Source organism: Merops nubicus, unplaced genomic scaffold, assembly GCF_000691845.1.
Source record: "Merops nubicus isolate BGI_N331 unplaced genomic scaffold, ASM69184v1 scaffold14414, whole genome shotgun sequence".
In the NCBI taxonomy this organism is placed as follows: domain Eukaryota; kingdom Metazoa; phylum Chordata; class Aves; order Coraciiformes; family Meropidae; genus Merops; species Merops nubicus.
The window spans coordinates 1-16479 of NW_008606313.1; the positions used below are offsets into that span (position 1 = coordinate 1).

Sequence of the window (16479 nt, forward strand, 5' to 3'; positions counted from 1 at the left end):
CGTGGGGAGAGAGGGAGCTGGGCTCTGAAGTGTCACGGGTGTCTTCGGGTGCGGAGAGACCGAAGCTCCCGTCAGACTGGAGCACAGCCGCCGCCAGCTCTCCTCGGGCCTGAAGGGATTCGGCTCCTCCAGCCCTCTGAGGGGAGTCTGCTTCAGGAAGGTGCTGAAGGCAGCTGTCCTCCTGGAGCTGTCCTTGGGTGGGCATTGGCATCGAAGCCAGCGGTCCCCAAAGCGCTCTCCTCGGGCGGCTCCGCGAGCCGGTGCGTCCATTCCCGCCGAGGCCGGTGAGGAGGAGGAGCGGTGACCCCGGGGTGGGGGGAGAAGAGCCCGTGTCCCCTCGGCGCTGAGCACCTTGTGGCATCGTCTGCCCGAAAGAGGTAGATTGTGCTGCTGCTGCTGGGCCTTTCTTTCTGAGCCAATGTCAGGGTTAGGCACAACGGTCTCTTTTTGGCAGTGTGACCTGTTACAGGGCTTGGTGCCTGTTTAGGTCTGGAGTGGAAGCTAGCAATGGGCTGTGTTTATTCCTGAGAGTATCTTGCACCTGGCTTTCTTCCGGGATGTAAAGTAAAGGATTTTTATCCTTTGCGTTATGACTATTTCTGGTATGTTTCCTTTCCTGACATCCCCCTTGGAGGGGGGATGCAAGATTCTCAATATCCTACAGGATTATACTGTTTTGAATTAGATGTTGATTAGGAGCAATACTTTTTTCAAAAAGAGACTGTAATTCTTGCAAAATGTGTGATGCAATGTATCATATCTTGGATCTAGAAGTGTAAGTCTTGCTTCAGACTTGTATTGTATTTGTCCATCCCTTAACATGTTTTTGAGGTCCATTGTTGAGCTATGAAGGCAGGCTAGAACAAGGCTGGTCTCTTTGGGACCACTGGTATTGCTACACCAGGATCCAGGGTGTTCAAAGAGTGTTCTCAGCTGTCTGCTACTGTGGAGTCTCTAAATCTCTGCAGGAACCGGTTGAGCGACAGGAAACATCCTAACAGTGGGATAAACAAAATAAAAAGCTTCTGCCTTATCCAGTGTTTACATAATCTGTGTAAATCACAACACAAAGTGAGTGATGGGAGCTGTATGGATGCCTCTTAACAGTGTTGCAACCTGCAGCTGCAGGCTTTGTGGGAATACAGCCATAGGAATAGTCTTTACAAGTATGTAAATATGAAAGGTGGGAGGAGACCTTTTCAGGCCAATTTTATGGCCTGAAATACAAGTATTTGTGGTATTTTTTTTCTACATAGCATTGCATGCTCTCTAGGGTGCTCTGAGACTGCAGCAGTTGTGACCACATTGAGCATTCCTTGTCTAGTGAGGAAGGTGTTTTAGGTCAAAGTTACTGCAAACCAATGTTTCTGCTTACTTTCTTCTAGGCATTTGGACAAATCTGCTTACTGCCACTCCTAATGAGGTAAGAGTGGGGCGTTTTCTCCCTCTCCAAGTTACTTTTGTTTTGTTGGTTTTTTTGACGTGCTTGCACTGCATACCATTTACAGGTTTTCTGAAACTGCCTTTTCTAAGAAGAAAGCTCCACAGCTTGGTTGCAGAATGAGCAAGATTATTTATAAATGTTTACCAGATTTTTTTTTTAACTATTTTGGTTTGAATGGGTCTGTGTCAGAAGAAATTAACTTTTTTTGCACTCGGGCAGAAACCAAATGTGCCAGCTTGCCTCTTTCTGTTTTTACTGAGGAGTGATCTTTCTTTAAAGACTTGTGGATGTCTAAATCTATGTTTATCACCAGAAATGGTAAAAGAATAATAACAGTGGGGAGATGAGAGGCCAGACATGAAGTTCTGAGGTTTTAGTATGTTCTTTTAAAAAATACTCACTCTTTTTAGGACAGGCTTTTGTCCTTCTCACACGCTTTTGTTTAGAAAGTGTGATTTCAACTGTACATTGTGCCAAAAGCCACTCAGGTAAGAGATGTCAGGAGCCTCAGGCTCATGCTTGGCTCAGATAGTTTGCCCATCATTTGGTGGGTCATCTGTGCAGATCCAGGACACTGAGAAATACATGACATGTAATTGGTACCCCTCAACTTTTACTTGGAGTGTGGGCTCTGAGTGAGTCAAACCCAGAGAAGCGTCACCTCTGTTATACTACACATCATTCCCTGACATCTATGACAGGGTCTTGGTTTCCTTGCTTTGTGTCCCAGTCCCTGGAGTTATGCTCCAATCCCTGTTGTATTTGGTTGCAAATGAACTATGTTCAAGCAGGTCCTTGAGAAGTCTGAAGAGGTGCTTGTTTTAGCAGGATTAGTGCTTTAATGTCTGGTCTGTACTACTTTCTCCTTTTCCTTTCTTCTCCATTCTTGTCTTCACTGGTCTGTAGGTGATAGGTCTAATGAAAGCGAATTGAAAGCTTGCATCATTTCTTTCCCAGCCTGGGTTTATGAAGGCTGCCTGGCCTTATGTCAAGTGGTGGGAGGCTTTGTTAAGCAAGCAGAATAGATTTGATGCTGCCTTTAGGAAAGGTGTGAGAGATTATCTGATAGCTGTTGCAACTCCCTGCTGTGAAAGCAAACTGCTAAGACAAAACGTTCTGTAAAAATTTGTGGTTCCCTCTGAACAGTCTGAAAAATGAGTTGTGGTAGAGCCTGCAAACTGTAGCTGTGACTCTCTCTGCCTTTCAGGCTGAACAACTTCTCCCTTATGCGTTCCCTTGACATTCCCGAGGATCCCACGTTCATCCCGGAGGTTGCTGCGGAGGGTTCAGAAGACAAGTCTGAGGGTAAAACCACTTCAGATATTATCGAGCAGCTGATAGATGCAAGGTTGGTATGTGATGGGGAAGAGGGGAGTGGAATGGAAGAGCACAGGTGTTGGTGCTATTATGGTAGTGGGAAGCTGTTGTTGTCAGTAATCTGAATTAAAAGCTTTTTTCACGCCCAGCTACATCACAAAACAGACAGTGCTGTCAGTCATCTTTCCTTTTGTATCTTGCAAATCACCGGTAGTTAAAAGCAATGTGAGGTTTCTACAAGCTTCAGGGAGTCTCCTTATTGGGGAGATCAAATTCTGCCCTTGCCAGGGCTCTGGTTGCCCTGTTAGAGCAGATCCCCTTATCGGTTGCTCAGTCAGTGCATGCATCCTTTAAGTGAGTTTGCAGATGTGCTGCTTCTTGCCTGCGAGGAATCCCAAAGAGAACACAGGGGTTGCTTGGAGGGGAGAAGGAATACAGGTTATAAAGAAAACGATCCACACAAAAATTAGGCTTTGCTCGTTAGGTTTGCTTGGATAAAAGCCTGCTCAGCTTCTTGATTGCAGACTGCACTCGATAAGAATCCCACTAGATTCCAGGCAGAAGGTTACTTGGGCTCGTGTGTCTCACTGAGGTCTGATGCTGAGGTGGGAGCAGCTGGGCTGCTATGGAAAGTCTCCCCAGCTGGTTTTGGTTCAATTATGGGCCTGTCCAGTAGTTACTGAAAATGTCTATGACACCCTTCATCATCATCTCAGAGAGTGAGATCTCTGTATGTACCTTGGCTTATAGGAGGACTAAGCATGGTCCCTTCTTGAGCTCTTAAGACAGAGCAAGAGGAAACTTTCAGCTCTTTCACTTTAGGGGAGGGGGATATGTTTCCCACAGTAGCTGGTCAGGGTGAGTGCAGCCTGCTGGTTCTTGTGTCCCCAGCTCTGCCAGCGATGTGTTGGGTGTTACAGGACAGGTTACTGGAGCCTCATCTCTTCCCTGCATGGCACAGCATGGTGCTGTATGCTGTCCTGTGCCAGCACAGGCCTCTGGTTTGGGTGATAAGGAAACATCACAGGAGCAGTAACTGTAGCTAGCTCTTGGGGAGATCTTGTGTTCATTCTGTTGTGATGAGAAGTTGTCTGTTTCTTATAAGCTGGAGCCATCAACTTAGTTTTTAAGCAGTTTGCTGCTGTGTCTCCTTGTGTGTGCTGCTGCCTCTTCCCCCTCCCGCACCACATGCTGTGCGTGCTGCTGGCTGTCCCTGGATTGACAGAGACCATGGGAGCAGATTTAGCAGTGTATTCTGGCTGTGCTATAATGGCAGAATCAGAGAATCGTTATGGTTGGAATGGACCTTCAAAATCATCAGGTCCAAGCATTATCTAGCTACCAGGCCACTTCTACACCATATCGCTGAGCACCCCATCCAAACAGTTTTTAAATACATCCAGGGATGGTGATTCAAACACTTCCCTGGGAGGCCTGTTCCAGTCCTTGATCACCCTTTCGGTGTAGAATTTTTTCCTAAAGTCTCACCTAAACCTTCCCTGGTGTAGCTTAATACCATTTCCTCTTGTCCTGTTAGTTGCAGCAGGTAAGAAGAGGCCCACACCTGCCTCCCTACAACCTCCTTTCAGGTAGTTGTAGAGAGTGATAAGGTCTCCCCTCAGCCTCCTCTTCTTCAGGCTACACAACCCCAGTTCCCTCAGCCACTCCTCATAAGGCTTATCCTCAAGACCCTTCACCAACTTCTTGGCCCTTCTCTGCACCCTCTCCAGAGCCTCAATGTCCTCCTCCTCCTGTGGTGCCCAAAACTGAACCCAGTACTCAAGGTGCAGCCGCACCAGTGCCCACTACAGTGGGACGATCAGTTCCCTCCTCCTGCTGCCTACACCATTCCTAAAACAGGCCAGGATGCCACTGGCCTTTGGCCACCTGGGCACACTGCTGGCTCATGTTCAGCTGGCTATCAGTCAACACCCCCATGTGCCTTGGAAAGTCCACTCATGGAGGTCTAGGGCAGCAAAGTTTGTGATGAGAGTGCTGTGGGGCACAGTATCAAAGGCTTTACTGAAGTCTAAATAAACAACGTCCACAGCCTTTCCTTCATCCACCAAGCTGGCCACCTTGTCATAAAAGGAGATGAGGTTTGTTAAGCAGGACCTGCCCTTCCTGAACCTGTGCTGACTGTGCCTGGCGGCCTGGTTACCCTGTAAATGTTGTGTTATGGCACTTAAGATGATCTGCTCCGTGCCTTTTCCTGACACCACGGTCAGACTGACAGGTCTGTAGTTCCCAGGATCCTCCTTCCTGCCCTTCTTGTAAATGAGCATCACATCAGCCAGTCTCCAGTCCACTGGGACCTCCCCAGTTAGCCAGGACTTCTGGTAAATCATGAGGAGTGGCTTAGTAAGCTCATCAGCCAACTCCTTCAGCACCCTTGGGTGTAACCCACCTGGCCCCACAGCTTTGTGTAAGTCTAGGTGATGCAGTAGATCACTAACCATCATCTCTTGTATTATGGAAGCCTCATCCCCATCCCTGCCCTCCAGCTGAAGGGGTTGGCAACCCAGCAAGCAGCTGGTCCTGCTGTAGAGACTGAGGCAAAGGCAGCATTCAGTGCCTCAGCCTGTTCCTTGTCCTCAGTCACCACGTTTCCCCCTGCAGCCAGTAAAGGATGAAGATTCCCCCTAATCCTCCTTTTATTGTTAGTGTATTTATGGAACCATTTTTTGGTTGTCCTTAATGTTGCAGTGATGAGGAGCAAACGTAAACCTGGAATAAATTTTGAACAGTTCCATGACCGCTGTATTGCAGTAGGAATATGAAGCAACTGGGATGAGTCAGCAAGACTGACCCCTGATTTTTGTGGCAGCCTTAGTGTACCTGGTGTCTGGCACATGTGCCAGGAGCCTGACAGAGCCTTAGCTGCAACATGTAGGCTAGTAGTCCAAAGGGTGACCCGCAGGTTCACTGTGAGTGATGCCCAAATCCACACTGGACTGCGATGCTTAAGTCTACAGATCTAAACAGAGGTGGCTTTGATGGTTCACAGTTGTCCCTTTAAACCTTTCTTTGCAGGTCTGACTCTGCCAGCAATGGGTTTAGCTTCAAAGGGATCAAAGACTACCTGGACTGCTACCGGTAGGTGAAATTATGGTCTGGAAGCAACCCATCTTGCATGTTCCCCTGTGGTGGGCTGCTACTGTCCCACAAGCTCCCAGCATCTCGTTTTTTAGGACTGGCTTTGAGGTATCACTGTTTAGCATCACCCTCTGCAGTCCTTTCCCTCTAACAGAATACTGAAGGAAAGCCAGCTGGAAAAGCTGGCACAACTTTTATAAGCCCCACAAGGATATTTAAATGCTAGTTTCCTCAGCTTATTGCCAGTCTTCTTTGGGAGAGATTTCTACATACCTTGTTTGCCCAGTCGTGTGAGAAGGAGAGGAAGGCTCATCTGGATGTGAGTGTCTGAACAATCACTTGGTTCCCCAGCTACTTGTGCTTCAAAAAAGCCTTGCCTGCTTTCACCCAGTAGATGTATACAGCTCAGAAAAAGCTGGAAGCACATCACTGACTCTGAGGTTCTGTGGGCTGTTGGTTGTTCATTAGCTCCTGATTGCCTGTGGGACATGTGCCAAGGATAAATCCTCTAGTGCTCCTTGCACTTGTTCCTCAAGGACCACCTCTACGGGCAGGCTGTGGCCTTGGAGCAAAAGGCTGACACTGCAGTCTGGTGTCAGAGCTGCATCCTGAGTGTGAGGCTTGCTCCTCAGCCAGAGGTGGATGTGCTTCTGGTGTAACATGGCCTTCTGGCAGGAGGGAGGGAAGGCCTTTTTGAATGGTGGGTTGTGACAGTGCTGCTGGGAGCCCTGTCTCTGTATCAGAGGGCCTGTGTAAAGGGGGCTGGCCTCTTGGTCTTAGCTCATGATACTGGGAGTTTCATAGCCTCAAGCTTTCAGGAGCTCCAGGACTCTCTGTAGAGCTGTCAGCTGCCCTCTGTTTGTCTGGAGGTTCAGGAATATCTGGGTAACTCTCCTAGCTCCTGCCCCTACTCGGAGGCCTGGGGGTGTGCTGCATAGGCAGATCCTCCCCTTAAGGAAGGAGTCTCCAGTCTTGATGGTGTCAACTGTGTTGGCATGACCACCACACACAGATTCTTCCCTAGCTGTTGTGTACAGCTGTGGCAGCTGCCCTATTGCTGTGTGAGACAAACCCTGGGTGTGGGTGTGGTGTGGGGGTCTTATAACAAGGTCCCAACTTCTCCTGTCCTGTAGGAGTGGGAAGCTGACGCCATCTCAGGTAGCACAGAACATCATTGCCATGCTGGAGGACTGCGACAAATCCACGCCCCCACTCAGAGCCATAGTGCAATGGGACCAGGAGCAAATAATGCTGGTAACGTCTGCCTCTGGTGGGAGAGGGGCCTCTGCCACCCCAAGAGCAGTAGCAGCCATTGGAAGGGGCAGAGGCTCTTCTGCTGATGTATTGGACAGAAAAATATGTACATTTTTTCCTCCCCCCTTGCATAGGGGACACAAACAAGCTTGCTTTCCTTCCTGCAAAGAGGTAGCATTAAAGCAATCTGTTTCCTGCTTGACAAATATGTTTAAAACAAGACTTCTGTGCTTATGTAGCATTCATTAGCATAGATGCTTCCAAGTAGTAGTTTCCCATCAGCATATGGTGGAAGAAGAAAGAAACTTTTATAGTTTAGCTCAGTAGCAGCCTGAGAAAGCCTTTTTTGGTATCTGTTCTGATACTGGTAATGACCTTCAGCTCAACTAAATCTATATCACACTTTTTTTTTTTCCTCTGTGCAGATGGCTGAGGCCTCCACTGCTCGTTACAGGAATAAATGTACCCTGTCTTATCTGGATGGCATCCCAGTGTGTCTGAAAGAAGAGTTCAAAGTGGTGAGTATCCTTGTCTAGCTGTCAGCTTAGCCTGCAGGCAGTCAACCTGGACAACTCACTGTGACAAGGTTTTAAGGCCAATTGCTCAGCAGAAGCCTGAGGACGTGTTTGTAATAAAGGGTAGCATGTGGGTTTGTAATGAGTAGGATCAACAAGTTTTGCCAGGAGAAGACAGATCTTGAGTACTGTGGACATGTTCCATATCTGGTACAGATCTCTTTAATCCATATGGAGTAGAGGGTGGGAAACAGTCCCTCTTATGTTGAAATGAGAATGTATAAAAGCATCTGTAGTGGTGGGTGTAACTGTATTTCTCTGCACTGATTCTGCTCCACTGGCAAAGCATCCCTCTTTCCTTACCTTAAAGGACACGTCAGAAATATGCAAGTTACTTCAAGAATCCCTGCTGACAAGGAGTTTTGCCTGTGTCCTGACAACATTTACCACTAAATACTCCTGGCAGTGCCATCAAGCTGTTGTAGGCTCTGCAGAGACCTACCCATAGGGTGGGAGTCTTCTTTATGTACAGATTCTTCCATTGCTGCCTCAAAGTGAGAAGGACTTAGCATACCCTGAAAATGAGTCCATCTGGTATGCTGGCAGTTGTCTAATCTTGGTGCCTTGCTTCAGAGCACTGCGGATCTGAAACGCTGCAGCTCTGTCCATAGAAAAATGGAAAACAGAGATCCTGTATGCTCTGGGGCCAAGGTGATTGTTCTGCTGCCTCTGGGCACAGCAATAGCATTGCTGCAGGGAGGCAGCTCTTTGGCTGTCTGCATGTTTCTGCTCTTCTCTATATTGGTATTGAAAGGATTTCTCTGCATGGGAGAAGGACCAATTATTGAAGGGCCAACTGTCCCTCCTAATAGAATCCAACACAGGACAAGTTGAAGAGTGAAGCTTGTTAGCCCTTACCTCTGTGGGCCCTAATGGCTGGGATGTGCTGTGGAGTTGAAGTGTGCTTGTGAAACACATACATGTGCCTGCCTACCTTGCCAGGGTTTTGGGATGAATAATAATGTCTTCTTGCCAAGGTACCTTACCATCACCGTGTGGGAACAGTCTATCTTGGGACAGAGCCTGAAACAGAAGATGCTACTGTGGCCAAGAAGCTGCGAGAGGCTGGGGCCGTCATCATCGGGGTCTCAAACATGCATGAGCTAGGGACTGGAACAACTGGATGCAACCCTAACAGGTAAAGAATTCCCTCTCTTCCTGCTGATGCCCAGAACTAAGAGGGAAGGGTACAAAAAGTAGGACAAGCACGTGAGAATAAAACTGATGGGAGCACACTGTGAAGAGAGAACCCTGAGGGTGTGAAAACTCAGCATTGTGGATTTGAGGATCAGAGTAGTCATGGAAGCCTGAAGGCTCCTGAAACCAAAGGAAGGAGAGGATCCAAGTGATGTCTGCTGAGTAAGGAACTTGATTTGCCACTTCTTACAGGCCTGGAGGTGTGAATGTTAACAGGATGAGTGGTAATGTTGCAGAGAGCAGAGCTGGAGCAGTCTCCTTTCTCTTGCTTTGAGTCTGTCTCTTTTGGATAGGCTGCTTATGGTAACAAGAAATTGGCCTGTCAGACAAAATTCTTTTCTGCATCTTGTTTTCTAGTGACATAGCACTATCTGAGATTAATTGATACCTCTTTATTAATAGATCAGAATCCCTGAGCTGTGTTTTTGGATCTTTTCCTGCCTTGTTAGTGTGCATGATTCTTCCTAGGAAAAGCTTCAACACTATTTGTCTGCTTCAGGTACCACAAGATCCCTAGGAATCCCTACAAGCCTAACCACTTCACAGGTGGGAGCTCCAGTGGATCAGCAGCAGCTGTAGCAGCAGGTAGGTGGTCCTAAATGGAGTTCAGAGGTGATGGGAGGAAGGTCCTGAGCCCAAGTGCCTCAGGCATTTAGTTTTCATGAGGGGGTTTAGAAGCTGGGGGAACGTGTAGCTAAACAGAGAGCTCTGTGTGCTGTCTTGGCTACAGCTGCTGGTATAATGGACAGGACAACACGATGTCTCTCTGATCACAAGCCAACATGTGGGGTTTTTTGTAGGTCTCTGCCCAGTGGCTATTGGCACAGATGGAGGCGGCTCTGTGAGGATTCCTGCTTCGTTCTGTGGTGTGGTGGGACTCAAAGGTAGAGCCCTTTAATCACAGAGAGGATTTGCTGTAGCAGGTAGAATGCCACAGACATGTCAGGCACAGTCCATTAATTCCAGTCAAGCAAAACTTGACCTGAGAAGCTCTAGCATGCAACACCCTGAGTTTGTGTGCTGCACTGGCAGAGTGGAATTATTCTCAGTGTTCAAAAAAAAAAACTAACTTACTTGAGTCACATACTAAACAAAACATTCATGCTGCTTTTGTTTCTACCCACTCGTCCCTCTTCAATCTTCCTTCTTTGCTGGGAGGTGTTCCCAACATCGCTGGGTATGAGTAAGTGAGCTGGTGAAAAGCATCTCCACTTGTGATGGTTTGCCATCACCCCAGTTATATGGAGAGGCTGATGCTGCTCAGACTTGCATCTTGTCAGTTGGAGCTGGTAATAGGCTTGGCCGAAACCAGGATGTGGGCATTCCCTCTTATCTCACTGTTACAAGAAGCAGCAATGCAGCTTTTGCAGTAGGAATTCATTCAATCAAGGAAAATGTGCATAGAACATAAGAAATACACAGGGCAGTGTCTACAGCACAGAAGGTGATGAGGCAGGATTGTCACTTGGAAGTGATGCTGGATTTTGGGCATGGTTTATCTTTCTGAAGGATTTCAACTGCTTCATCTGAGACCAGATTACTGCTTTTCCATCCTTCACATGTGATCAGCTTCTTTAATCTTTATGCATGTGAAGAAGACAATGATGACAAAAATACAACTAGCCAGAAAGGCAATACAAGTACTCTGAGAAGACAACTGGTGTTAGGCAGGAAGACTCACCAGTGAAGTGAGTGAGATCTTCCAGGGGATGCCATCTCCTGCTGTTGATAATCCTGCTCCTGCCTCTTCATCCTCCATGCTGCAGGTGCTGCTCCCACATATTTAAATGCATGTATTTCAAAATGTCCCTGCACGTATTTCCCTCAGCTAAGTAATATTTCTCCTCCACTAAATAATTTATTATGTGGGGGAAAACAGTTTCACTCTGTTGAATGCTCTGTTCCACTGATGGGAGAAATGGTGGTCAGCCAAATGAACGGGGTACTGATAAATGAGTGACTGGGCTCTGGAACAGCAGGCACAGAAGTGACTGTCAGGGAAGGGGATGGTGCTTACTGGCTGGGTGCCCCAGAGCTGTCTAGGTCAGACCTTAGCAGTGCTGCTGCTGTCTAGCTAACTGCCTGTCTCTTTTCCTGGAGGTACGTTTGGGCGCATCAGCTCTCACGGCAGCTTGCCGCTCTCCTTCTCCACGGTCAGCGTAGGTAAGAGGACTTCTGCTCCACCTCGGGCAGCACACACTTGCTCTGTGGTGTTCTCACAGGGGAGGGGATCCGTGCCTACAAAACACCTTGGGAGGAAGGTACTATGTACCCCATGTCACTTTCTTGTACCTGTTTTCTCTTTCACAGGCCCTATCTGTACTTCCGTGGCAGATGCAGCCATTGTTTACAGTATCCTTGCTGAGCCAGATCCCCTCTATCCGTACGGTAGGTGAGCCCTCTCCCTCTCTGAGCCCAGGTGCTTTGCCTTCCTAGAGGCACCCTGGGTAAAAGGAGGAACTCTTGTTTGTTCCCTGCAGGACTGAAGCAGCCAAAAGCAACCCTATCTGATCTGTGTGCTCCTGACCTGAAAGGCTTGAAACTGGGAGTAGACTGGATGTTTTTTAAGGTGCCTCTTCTTCTCTCTATCTTTCTGCTGCTTTGCAAAATGAGATTTTAAAGGCATTCAATGCATTCACTGTTTTTACTTGTCATCATTAGAGCTTCTTATATTTAGTCCTATAATTGGGCAGGAATATAGCCTGGGTGATGAATTTTTTTCACCCTAAGGCAGCCTTCTGAGTAAGTCTGTTGGAGGCATGAGGAAAGGTAATGACTCTACAGTTGATGGCAGCATGCTTCCTCATACTGCTATTTCTACTGGAAGCAATGCTTCTGAATTGATTACAAAAGGCAGCTAGTTTAATACCAAATGAGGAAAATTAATGTATCCATTTGGTGACTGCTGTAGCTATGAAGTGGTATTGCATCATTCCAAAGTTGAAACTGGGCTTGCAGCTTAGTAGTTGTCATGCAGCTCCATAAACGTGCTCAGGAGTTTTTCCCTGATTTCTTTCTCTTGGAGGAAAACAAGGACTCTTCCTGGCTCTGCCCCAGTGAAGAGGAGGAATATCCTCGCCTCTTCCTCTGGAAAAGATGACCTTTCCTTAGGGATATAACCTGCAAAGTGTTCTCTTGGAGCAGGTGGCCTAGGGCAGTCCTGGAGAGCTGTTTTGTTACCATTAGGGATAGGAACAAGGAAAGCTCCATGAGGACTGATCCTGGTGAGTGTGCTCACCAAGGAGAGGAGGGCAGTTACTAAAGTCTGCTTAGTTCTTTCCTCTTATTCTCTAGGCATGCGATGCTGAAGTCCTGTCCATCTGTGAGAAAGGTAAAGAGAAGTCTGTAAGACTCTTTAATAGGCCTGATGCCATGGTATCACTTGGTACTGTTCTTATACATGCATTAAAAAAAATCCTTAAAGGCAGTTGCTTAAAGAGGTCTGGCTGGTCAAACAGCAGTAGCATTGTGTGAGGGAAGCCCTCCTGACTGCTGAGGGTTAAAAAACTCAGCAGTTGTAGGCTTGTCAGATTACAATGGAAGAAAGCAGTCCAGTGTGCTGAGCCTCTGTCTGCATAAAGGCAGATCTGTGCTCAGTAATACTTACTCTGCAAGCTTTAATGGTAAAGGACTTGTAAGAGAGGGCCTTGTTTCACAACATAATGTTCAGTAAGAAAGACAGGACTAGGTCTTTGTGAGGTATCCAGTCCTCTGGTATTTCCTTGAAATCAGACAAATGGTGCCTTTAGGGTGGCTTGGGCAGATTTTAGACTAAGTAAAATTGACCCTGGTGAGTACTTGGGGGAAGGGGGGAAGGCTCTACAATGCCTGGTGTAGTGGCTGGCTTCCTGTGTGTTGGAGCTGAGATAGGTCACAATATTCAGGCTTTGTTTGCCTGGATTTTCTTCAGCCTCTTTATTTCCATGGACACTGACACTTCTACATGGGTAGAGTCTTCTTAGGAGAGACGCCCCATAGGCCAGTGAAATAGGCAAGCTTGGATATTTACAAAGAAGTTGGGGTAGAAGAAAGAAGGGGATTCCTTTTAGACTAAAGATTCACTTTTCCCAAAGTCTTGCTGTTCAGCCTTGCTAAAGTGCATCAGGATTTAGTGAATTTATACTGTTGACTTGGCCTCTTGAGTGTGCCCTGGGTTCCTCCACCAGTAGGGTTCAGAACAGGCTTTGAATGGGAATCTCATGATGCTAAATAACTGTTTCATGCTGACTGAATACTGGTCATGTCAAGTCCTTGGGGGAGCATTGTCAGTCCACCGTTACTCTTTGGGTTAGCTGAGGGGCTGGAGGGAGGAGATGAACTTGCCTGAAATGTAGTGTTTAAGTTATGAACCTGTTTGCAAGCCCCCAGCCCTGCCCTGTTGGAATACTGACATCTAGTTAGGCTGAGGGCTTCTACCTCAGAAGCAGCTGCAGCAGCCTGCATGTCACACGATGCACTGAAGATGCTTGCCTTGTAAGGGTCTATGGGGTCTCTGAGTTCTCCAGGGGGTGGGGATTTGCAGCCCTTCTACGAAGCTTGGTGAGCTCAGGGATGCTGTCTGTGCTTTGACTGTTCTGAAAGCAGCTGTGGAGCACCTGCAGAGTTTGGGAGCCAGCGTGGTTGAAGTGTCTCTTCCAGAGATGGAGGAACTGCGTGTAGCACACGCAGTCTGCATTCTCAGTGAGATGAGGGACTTCCTGCAACCTGACTTCAATGAACATTTCCAGGAGATGGTAAGTAGCAGCAGCTTGGGCCAGTGGCAAGTAGTTATCCTGGCTGATACAGAACAAGTGTCATGTCAGTGAGAAACTTGAGGCTGGCCTCCTTTTTCTATGACAAAGCACCTGTTGAATGACTCCTGATACGAGATACAGACCTGGAAGAGAACTTCTGGACTGTCACATTCAGTTTCTTGTAAGCAGAGCCATGACTGGTGTTTTGTCTTTCAGAATTTGGAGACTCGGGCTAGCTTGGCCGTGGCTTCCCAGTTCACAGCTCTGGATTTTATTACGGTGAGGAACATACTGTGGTGAAGGCTGGAAGGAGGAACCTAGTGAAATTGTAAAGGTGGGATAGAGGATCCCCTTGACCTCCCTGTACAGGAGGAAGCATGCTGAAGGGTGGGGCACCACATGGGACATACCACCTGGACTGGTGTCCTGCATCTTGATTCCAAACTGCAGGAGTGGTATCTTCTTTTGCAGTGGCACAGGTTCTGGTGGGCAGTCTGTCAACATCAGACATGAGCCTCATGAACCAAGAGGGCCTGGCCAGACATTAGTCTCTCTGCTTGCAGGCAAATCGACAGAGAACTCGGAGCATGAGATTTTTGCAAGAGATCTTCACTACTGTAAACTGTATCCTTACACCAGGTATTGGCAGTCTTGGCCAAAGAACTTGTCCCAAACTTTCCCTCTCTGATTTTAAGAATGTGAATTTTTGCAAGATGTTGCTGTGCTTCTAGCCTTGAGGAGAAAATGCAGCCTGGTTAGAAAGACTGCTGTGTGTTTCTAGATTTGTGGTGGATTTCTAGACTGCCTGTCTGTGTCCCTGGCAGGGAGAAACTCCAGCCCTGGGGATGTTCAAAAGCCTTTCAGACATAGTCCAGGGCAGCCTGCTCTAGCTGACCGTCCTTGAGACAGAGGGTTGGACAAGATGACCTCCTGAGGTCCCTTTCAATCTCAGTCATTCTGTGATTCCTCCACAGCTGTACCTTTCACTGCCCCAAGAATCTACGAGTCTGACCTCTTGACTGGGAGAAGTGATTTGTCCTTCACAGTCCGGTCCATGAGGTAAGAAGTGCTGTTGGCACTAAGGAAGCAAAAGTTTGGGAACAGCTAGAGACTAGCTGTACTAACTGAAGGAGCTCTGGCTGTAGAGCAGGAGAGATCAATTCTTGCCGCTTCTCCCAAAAAAGGACCCCTTTGCTGCTCTGCCAAGGTAGGAATGCTGATGAGAGCTTTTCCCCCAGGTTCATGCAGCTGGGTAACTTCACTGGAATTCCAGGCCTCGTGGTCCCCATTGGATATTCTACTGCTGGGCTTCCTATCAGCTTCCAGGTGAGTACTGGCTCTCTGCACGCTGGGTCACAGAACCCCCCCACTGGCTTTGTCCTGAACCACTGTAATCTGTTTCCTGCTGTTCCACACATCCCACTTGGCAGGTGCTGGTAATAACTTTTTAAATTGTGATTGAAGAGACTTCCGTTAGAGTAACTCAATCCTGAATAGCAGAGGGACTCTCCAGGTCTGGAGAGCCTCTGTATCTGGGAGATAGATTTTGCTGTGTCCCTGTCTACTTGCGTCAGTAGCCGCTACTTGTCACTACTCTTTCCTCTCTTATTTCTCTGTCCTGTAACTTTAAGTCCCTCCTTGCTCTTCTCCCTCTTGAAATGGGTCTCATGTAAATTAAAGGTCCATGGTTTTGAAGCTGCCTTTATCTCACTGGCACTGTTGCCATACTTCCTGGGTAAAAAGGAAAAGTGTGTCCCCTTTTGGTGCTGTTGGGGGACAAAACAATTAGTTGTGTTCTGCAGGGCCTTCAAGAGCATCTGTATGTTACTCTAATGCTACCTTTCTCTTTTTCCTCTCCTTTTCTTTCTCACCTTGTCCCAGGTCATGGCAAAATGGTGGGATGAAGCTGTTCTTCTGAGGATTGGCCTGAAGCTGGAGCAGTTTCGTTGCCAGACCAAAAAGCCATCCATTTATTATGATGTCCTTGCATGACTGATCAAGATGGGAACCAAGTCTTTTTTTTTCCACTAGTCTGACCTGGCCAAGTATTAGAGTGGACTTGTCAATGTTCATCTGAGTAAGGCTTAGTAGCAGGCCCATTTGAGGAATGGGGAGGAACACTGATCCAAGAAGGCACTGATGCTGAGCAGGCATCATTTCTACTCTTAGTGACTGGCCCAAATTTATACTGGGGACATAACTGTGCTAGCTCATTCCTTGCTGTGTTTTTGCCAACAGAAGCTGTAACTATCTTCTGCAAGTTCTTTGCCTGTAGGGGTCCTGGGTAAAGGTGGAAGACAATTGCATCTACAGGACTTGACTGGGGCAGTTCATACTACAGTGTATAGAAAAGTACAATGCCTAGACCTTAAACCTTCTCACAGAACTTCTCAAGGATATAACAAAGATACTGTTTTGAGGGGGAGAGGCAGCTTCCCTTAAGAAATAAGGCCAAGCTCTTTTGGAACGAGGAGGATCTTAACACACCTGCCATGAGGTAGTGTGTTGTGGCCCCTTACTTGAAGATTCCCTCAGAGCAAAGCAGAATGCCTGTAGCTATGGAAGTGTCCCTGTGCTTCTGTCCCTTATGCTGCAGACAGTGGGAGGTCAGCCTGCCTGGTGGTGCTCACTGCATGGGCAGGCTCACCTACCTTCAGCCTTTCCTGCAAGGGGAGCAGAATGCAGAGCAGGAGCCCACATCAACTCTGTGACCCAAAGCTCAGGGTTCTGGCTTTCTCTTGCATGTCTGTTTCCCAGGGTAAGGCTTTGAGAACCTCTTTCCTGCCACTGGCTGCTCTATAAGCCCTCTATCATTTAAGTGTGAAAAAATGGAGGAAATGACGTGGCAATGCTGTGAAAGAGT

At 47.6% G+C, this 16479-nt stretch overlaps 1 protein-coding gene across 1 annotated transcript; it reads left to right on the plus strand.

Moving 5' to 3' along the window:
- Positions 1–1385: 1385 nt before the first annotated feature.
- Positions 1386–15608, plus strand: LOC103772284 (fatty acid amide hydrolase-like; the record flags this gene model as incomplete). Its single annotated transcript, XM_008939612.1, has 18 exons — positions 1386–1423; positions 2652–2792; positions 5795–5857; positions 6991–7111; positions 7537–7629; positions 8664–8824; positions 9383–9468; positions 9684–9767; positions 10984–11046; positions 11194–11271; positions 11364–11452; positions 12178–12214; positions 13468–13616; positions 13833–13895; positions 14180–14255; positions 14591–14675; positions 14855–14942; positions 15498–15608. Coding segments are annotated over 18 exons (1626 nt in total), but the record flags the coding sequence as incomplete, so codon positions are not given.
- Between the last annotated feature and the right edge of the window lie 871 nt (positions 15609–16479).